The following is an 8,392-nucleotide window of genomic DNA, read 5'->3' on the forward strand; positions in this document are numbered from 1 at the left end:
GACCCTTTTTTATACCACACACAGAAATAAACTCAAGATGGATTAAAGACCTTAATGTGAGACCTGAAACCATAAAAATCTCTGACATCAGCCATAGAAACATTTTTCTAGATATGTCTTGGGCAAATCAACAATTGGGACTCACAAAAATAAAAGGCTTTCACACAGCAAAGGAAACTATCAACAAAACAAAAAGGTAGCCTACCAAATGGGAGACAATATTTGCAAATGATATATCCGATAAGGGGTTAATATCCAAAATATATAAATAATTTATACAACTCAACACCCAAAACCCACAAATAATCCAATTAACAAATGGGCAGAGGACCTGATAGATATTTTTCCAAAGAAGACATACAAGGTGGCCGACAGACATAGGAAAAGATGCTCAACATCACTCATCATCAGGGAAATGCAAGTCAAAAGAACAATGAGATAACCACCTCACACCTATTTGAATGGCTAAAATAAAAAAGATAAGAGATAACAAGTGTTTACGAAGGGCTGCAGAGAAGAGAGCCCTTGTGCACTGTTGGTGGAATGTGAATTGGTACAGTTACTATGGAAAACAGTTTGGAGATTCCTCAAGAAATTAAAACGAACTACTGTATGATCTAGCAGTCTCACTTCTGAGTGTATATTCAGAAGAATTGAAATCAAGATCTTGTAGAGATGTCTGCACATCAAAACCACAGTGAGATAGCACTAGACTCAGAGACATACTCTTCTGGTTTTGTGTGTTACTTCTTTTTTTGTGTGCCTTCAATACCTCACAGAGTTGTTTCTGAAAACCCTAATCTCCTTTGGCGATCCTGAAAGGGAAATCCGAGAAAGAATGAGAGAAGGGCCAGTAGCACAGAGAGGCAGGGCGCCCCTGGTGGTCAGACTTGGTCATGCAGACTGAGGCTTTCTGTCCAGAGACCTTTCAGAGCCACAGATTCGGAATGGCTTCTCCAGTTCTTCTCTGAGCAGGCAGGACCTTTATATCAGGTACTGCTTACTGAGGGAGGGCTTCTTAAAAAAATGCATCCTCTTCCTGCTTCATAAATCATGTTTGGGTCATATCATCAGGATTATCTGTGAAGATGGGAGGTTGTGGCAGGACCATCACATTGCTCAGCTCTAAGAATTTAATGCAGTAGCCTTGAGTGATAGTGAGACCCTAAACATTTGGGGGAGAAACCCTCCCCCTCCCAAATCTGGACATGTATATATAGCTACAGCTTTGGAGAAAGAGTTCTGGGAGGATTTCCAACTATAACAACTATTAGCAATGGTATGAGAAACAGGCTGGGGCGAGATTGAGATTTAGCTTCTAATGTTGACTCCAAGTCTTGCAAGTAACACCAGAATGAGATAAAAACCTGTATTTAAAGTGTTTCAAAAGCATTGAAAGTTATCTAGAAATAAAGAAACTACTTGTTGGGGTGCCTAGCTGGCTCATTCGGTGGAGCATGCGACTCTTGATCTCAGGGTCATGAGTTCAAGCCCCACGTTAGGCATAGAGCTTACTTTAAAAAAATAAATAAATAAATAAAAAAGGAAAGGAAGAAACTACTTGTGGTGGAAGGCTCTCTGATCATCTCTCCCCTCTTGTTTCAGATGACAGTCATGTCCCTTTCCAGGGACCTCAAGGACGACTTGCACAGTGACACAGTGCTCTCCATCTTAAATGAGCAGCGCATTCGGGGCATTTTATGTGATGTCACTATTATTGTGGAAGACACCAAATTTAAAGCCCACAGCAATGTCCTAGCTGCTTCAAGCCTGTACTTCAAAAATATCTTTTGGAGCCATACGATCTGTATTTCCAGCCATGTCCTGGAACTGGATGATCTCAAAGCTGAAGTGTTTACAGAAATCCTTAATTATATCTACAGCTCCACGGTTGTCGTCAAGAGACAGGAAACAGTCACCGATCTTGCAGCTGCAGGAAAAAAGCTGGGAATATCCTTCCTGGAAGATCTTACTGATCGCAACTTCTCAAATTCCCCTGGTCCCTATGTATTTTGCATTACTGAAAAGGGAGTGGTTAAAGAAGAAAAAAATGACAAAAGGCACGAAGAGCCCGCCATCACCAACGGGCCGAGGATCACCAATGCATTTTCCATCATCGAGACAGAAAATAGTAATAACATGTTTTCTCCACTGGACTTGCGGGCGAGTTTCAAAAAGGTCTCTGACTCCATGAGAACCACAAGCCTCTGCCTGGAGAGGACCGACGTGTGTCACGAGGCAGAGCCCGTCCGCACCCTCGCAGAGCACTCGTATGCCGTTTCTTCCGTGGCCGAGGCCTACAGAAATCAACCTGTCCGTGAACACGACAGCAGTTCCCCTGGTAAGACAGGTAAAGAAAATTGTGAAGCTCTTGCAGCAAAACCGAAAACGTGCCGAAAGCCAAAGACCATCTCCGTACCCCAGGACTGTGACCCAGCTGCAGACAACATGCCACCCCCTCCGGTAACCAGCTTAGAGCTTCGTCAGGAGAGAAGTCCACAGCCGGCTGCCATCCTGCCTTGTTCAAAATCTCCCAGCAACGAAGGAGATGCCCGTTTTTCCAAGGAAGATGAAAATAAATCCTCGGAGGTTCCTGGGCCGCCCGCGGCGGAGGTCCCCCCTCTCGTGTACAATTGTAGCTGTTGTTCCAAATCCTTTGACAGTAGCACCCTGCTCAGTGCCCACATGCAGCTTCATAAGCCAACCCAGGAGCCGCTGGTGTGCAAGGACTGCAACAAGCAGTTCAGCACTCTGAACAGGCTCGACCGGCACGAGCAGATCTGTATGCGCTCCAGCCACATGCCGATTCCTGGAGGAAACCAGCGCTTTCTGGAAAACTACCCCACCATTGGACAGAATGGAAGTTCATTCACTGGGCCAGAACCTCTGTTGTCTGAAAACAGGATCGGCGAATTTTCCAGTACCGGCGGCACCTTGCCAGAGACGGACCACATGGTTAAATTTGTGAATGGGCAGATGCTCTACAGCTGTGTTGTGTGCAAACGGAGTTATGTGACGTTGTCCAGCCTCCGAAGGCATGCAAACGTTCACTCGTGGAGAAGAACCTATCCCTGCCATTACTGCAACAAAGTGTTTGCGTTGGCCGAGTACAGGACAAGACATGAAATTTGGCACACAGGAGAAAGGCGCTATCAGTGCATTTTCTGCCTCGAAACTTTCATGACCTACTATATTCTCAAGAACCACCAGAAGTCTTTCCACGCCATAGATCATAGACTTTCCATCAGTAAAAAAACAGCCAATGGAGGCCTGAAGCCTAGTGTCTATCCATATAAACTTTACAGGCTACTGCCCATGAAATGCAAGAGGGCTCCTTACAAAAGCTACCGAAATTCTTCCTATGAAAGTGCCCGAGAAAACAGTCAGATGAATGAGTCTGCCTCTGGCCCCTATGTTATTCAGAATCCACACGGCTCTGAGTTACCAACGCTGAATTTCCAGGACCGCGTCAACACCCTGACCAACAGTCCAGCCGTCCCCTTGGAAACGTCTGTACGTCAGGAGGTACCCACCTCTGCCAATGTACAGAACACAGAGGGGACCAAATGGGGAGAGGAATCGCTGAAGGTCGACCTCGATAGTAACTTTTATTCTGCCGAGGTGTCCGTCTCTTCTGCTGAGAACGCTGGCAGCTCTGACGCTCCGGCCGGGGACGTACCTGTCCCATCTTTGAGTAACAGCAGCGAGAATGCAGCCTCTGTGATCAGCTATGGTGGCTCAGCACCCTCGGTCATCGTGCACAGTAGCCAGTTCTCGTCGGTGATAATGCACAGCAACGCTGTGGCCGCCATGCCCAGCAGCAACCCCCATGTCCCCTCCGAGCCGCCTGTCAGCCAGCCCCTGAAAGACGACGGCAAACCTGAGCCCGACAAAGTGAGCAGAACGGTCAGCCGACCCAAGAGCATCAAGGAGAAGAAGAAAACCATGCCCGGTAACAAGGCAGAAGTAGCAGAGGAGTCAAAGTACGGGGCCGATCCTGGAGGGTCGGTGAGCAAAACTGCAAATACGAAGGAAACCAGTAAAATCGAAACCTACATTGCCAAGCCTGCTCTGCCTGGAACCTCCACAAACAGCAACGTCGCGCCCCTTTGCCAGATCACAGTGAAGATCGGAAATGAGGCCATTGTGAAAAGGCACATTCTCGGATCCAAGCTGTTCTACAAAAGAGGGAGAAGACCCAAGTACCAGATGGAGGAGGAGGCATTGCCGCCAGAGAGTGACCCAGAAACCAACAGAGACAGCCCCCTCGGGCTCTGTCAGTCCGAGTGTATGGAGATGAACGAGATGTTTGACGATGCCAGTGACCAGGATTCCACTGACAAGCCCTGGCGTCCTTACTACAACTACAAACCCAAGAAGAAATCGAGACAGCTGAGGAAGATGAGGAAGGTCAACTGGAAGAAAGAACACGAAAACAGGAGCCCAAGCACTAAGTGCAGATACCCAGCAGAACTGGACTGTGTCATGGGGAAGGCTCCTCAGGAGAAGGCCTTTGAGGAAGAAGAAACCAAGGAGATGCCCAAGTTGCAGTGTGAGCTCTGTGATGGGGACAAAGCCTCGGGGGCCGGGAACCAAGGGAGGCCCCACCGGCACCTCACTGCTCGGCCTTATGCCTGCGAGTTCTGCGCCAAGCAGTTCCAGAGCCCGTCCACCCTCAAGATGCACATGAGGTGTCACACTGGAGAGAAGCCGTACCAGTGCAAGACGTGCGGGCGGTGCTTCTCGGTGCAGGGCAACTTGCAGAAACATGAACGCATCCACCTGGGCGTGAAGGAGTTCATCTGTCAGTACTGCAACAAGGCATTCACACTCAATGAGACCCTCAAGATCCACGAAAGGATCCACACAGGCGAGAAGCGTTACCACTGTCAGTTCTGCTTCCAGAGCTTTTTGTACCTTTCCACAAAAAGGAATCATGAGCAGAGGCACATTTGGGAGCATGATGGGAAGGGCTATGCCTGCTTCCAGTGCCCCAAAATTTGTAAAACAGCTGCTGCCCTTGGAATGCACCAGAAGAAACACTTGTTCAAAAGTCCAAGTCAGCGGGAGAAAGTGGAAGGTGATATGTGTCAGGAGAACTCAGACCCCCTGGAGAACCCACATGTCCATGACTCAGAAGACAGTGACCAAAAGGATAACGTACAAACCATTGTTGAAAATGTCCTTTGAGTGGCAATACTTAGAAAAGTTTTCAAAGATATAAGTTGGTGGCTTTGTTGTTTTGGGGTTTTGTTTTTGTTTCATTTTTAGTTAGCTGTTTTCTTCTGTTGTTGGTGGGGTTTTTTTTGTTGTTGGGTTTTTTTCACACAACAGTCATGAAGGAGTGAAACGTAAAAAAGAAAATCTCATTTGTGAAAATTTCAGAAAAAGGATCCTAATATCTACTTTGGGTTTTAGCATTAACTTCATGCAAAGTGCACAAAAATGAAATAGCCGAATCCTCCAGTATCCCAAGTATCTTACGGAAGTTTATGAAGTTCTTAGCTGTGGTATTTCTGCCAGTGGTGGGGGGAAAGAGTCTAATGTTAGCCTAATTTACAACATTCTAGTAAGTGCTGATAGCAACTGGCTGCTAAGCTCTCTTTAGTCACTGGAGAAAATGAGCGTCAGATATCATGAAAACATCATCTTCATAAATATGTTAGAAGATAAATGAGCTATTAAAATCATTTTTCCCATCCAGCTTTTGTGCTTTTAAAAATTGTTTAAATTAGTGAATATATATGAAATATTTAATATTATAGCTGAAAATATGTGTGAAATTGAGTAACCTAAGTAGGACGTTCATTATGTAGAACTACTTTTCTGCAACACAAACCTTGTAAAGTGCATATATAAATCACTATGACTTTTAACTGTCCATGTCCCCTGTAGAGAATTCTAATGACAAGCAATAGATCTGCAAATAATGAGGGACTGTTGGAAAAATCAGTAGAATAAGCATCTTGAATCTGATTTAAGAGCATATATGTATGCTTTTAGATGGAATGCCGTTCCCTTGAAGTTATGGCTGAGCTATTACTAGAACTGGTCTCCTCCAGATGCAGAAAATATAGGTCATGCCTTATCTGCGGGGGAGAACCCTCCCAGAACTCTTCTGTGATTACCTGTGCTGTATATTACTTTGCAGTGGCCTCACCTCAGAAAATAAAGAAGGGTCAAATTCTTCTGAAACTCCCTGCAGTCTTCCATCCATCACAAGGCCATGGATGGGGAGGTCTTTTTCAGACAGACCTCATCAGTCTCAAGGGTTTAAGTAAAACCTGACACATCCTGTTCCACTGAAGGAGTGTCCAGGAGATTTAGTGCAAACATGAGTATGACAGTGAGTCCCAGGCACTTGAAAGCGACAGAAAGCCTAATCCCTGTAGTCGTTAGCCTTCTTGGAGATTTTGCAGCCCACAAGTGTACACTAGTATAGAACAAAAAGACATCAGGAAGACACCTCCACCTCACCCATTAACGACTTGAGTGGGCAAGAGGAAGCAATGACCTTCCTTGCCTCAAACAGTAGCTTTGCTTTTTGGGGGTGGGGGTGGGGAGATAGAATGCGGAGTGATAAGATTCCATCACTTATTTATATGACTCAGAAACATATCCCCAAAGCCGGATGCCTTGTCTTCATGTTTGCAGACATCCAGCTCCCTTGCTAAAAACCCACTTAAGTTTTTTCATGTTCTTTTATGCTGCCCCACACTGTTAGCATTGCCCTCAAAGTCCAGTTGCCCTGTAGGATATTCCGTCATGTGGACTAGGTTCTAGGAAGCTGGAACTCATCGTTACTATGATTAAGCTGCCAGGATAGGAGGGAGAGAGAAAACATTCCTACCCTTTGATCACCAGTGTGAGCAGAATCCGGAACCTGGCTTATGGGCGACCTACGGCTATTCATGTTCATGGGATTTGATAGATGGAAGCCCAAGGTTATCCAAGGTTTCAAGGTCACCATTATGAAGATGTAGTTCAAAGGACTCCAGTTCCTCTCTCCAAGTATTGTGATATCTCCACGAAGAAGACTTAACGTGGATTTGGGTGGGCAAGAAAGTGTTTAAACACCCAGAGAAGAACATGATCAGAGCTGACCTTTTTATACAGTAGTATTTTGCTGTTAAGTAACCCCAATACTGCATCTGCATTTATCTTTTGTTCATCTACTTTCACTTACATACAGTATTATGTAATAGAGGAAATGGGAAAATGCAAGCAAATTGAACTTTATTTTATACATTGTATATATGTATACCTGCACTATTCATTTGGGTTTTGTTAAAAGAGATAGTCACAAAGGGCTTATGAAAATCATTTCTGAATTGATAATTAGAATATTGAATAGGCAATTCTGTGATCTACTAACTTGTTTTATCCCAATTAAGATTATTAATCAAAGAGAATTACTGTGTATTTCAGTCATTTTAATTTGGGGTAACTCTAAATATAAAATTATTACATGTAGTGATGTCTCCCAGCCCTTACATGTGGAAATTTTCTAAGTGGACTTGTATGCTGATAATTCTAGACCAAAGTAAATATGGCAGAATATTTATACATGAAAAAAATAATTTTGCAAATATTTTCTATAATTGTATTATTCGTTCAAAATGTTGATAGCTTGTGTTAGTTTCAGGGAGGGGTGTATATTTTGATAAAAAAAAACTTGACTTTGTAATTCTGTATATTCTATACAATTTATAGCAGAGCCGTTTTAAGACAGCCTTGTCACATTTTTTTTTTTGTTAATTGTGAAAACTTTATCCTGAGTGATGTTTCAGTATGCATTGAGTACATAATGACCAACTAGAATTAAAGTAGGTGTAAACAGTGAACATACTGTATGCTGTACAAGATATATTGTGATTTGCTGTTTTAGCATCTGTATTTTGGTTAGAAGATATTATTAAATGCAGATGTTAAGGGTTGGAAAAGTCTAATTTTATTTTTAGAAATAATGAATACAAATTTGGTTTTGCTTGATTAAAATAGCTTATTCCTATGTTAAGTCTCTTAAATGTTTTAAAGTTACTTCTTTTGTGTAGCCAAGCAGCAGTTTCCTCTTTGTGAGTCCCAGCATTGTTTCACATATCATTCACTTAATATACTTCTGTTTCCTTACTAGTTCGCATTCCCTGATATCTACTTACATACTTAGGAACCAAATGGAATATACATTAAAAGAAAAAAAAAGGGAAGAATAAGAGAGATGGAAGTCTTATCATTCACTGCTTTGGATAGGCCTGACCGTGTCATTGGGAATCTGAGAGCTCTGGAAATGTTTTCTACTCCACTCATTCCCAGGGGACAAATCCCACTCAGTACCAGGTGTTAGGCAACAATGATGCCATGGGCCATTTCATTCAGGTCTTTCTCGACAAGG

At 43.7% G+C, this 8,392-nt stretch overlaps 1 protein-coding gene across 3 annotated transcripts in view; it reads left to right on the plus strand.

Annotated features, from left to right (window-relative positions):
- ZBTB38 (zinc finger and BTB domain containing 38) overlaps positions 1-8,182 on the plus strand; it is a 137,149-nt gene extending 128,967 nt beyond the window's left edge. For all 3 annotated transcript variants that reach the window (XM_080822479.1, XM_080822478.1, XM_080822480.1), the window contains one exon: positions 1,606-8,182. In XM_080822479.1, the coding sequence (XP_080678605.1) occupies positions 1,606-5,190 (3,585 nt within the window). In that variant the 3' untranslated portion in view covers positions 5,191-8,182. The remainder of the gene's footprint in view (positions 1-1,605) is intronic.
- Positions 8,183-8,392: the final 210 nt, after the last annotated feature.

Source organism: Martes martes (assembly GCF_963455335.1).
Source record: "Martes martes genome assembly, chromosome: 1".
Lineage (NCBI taxonomy): Eukaryota > Metazoa > Chordata > Mammalia > Carnivora > Mustelidae > Martes > Martes martes.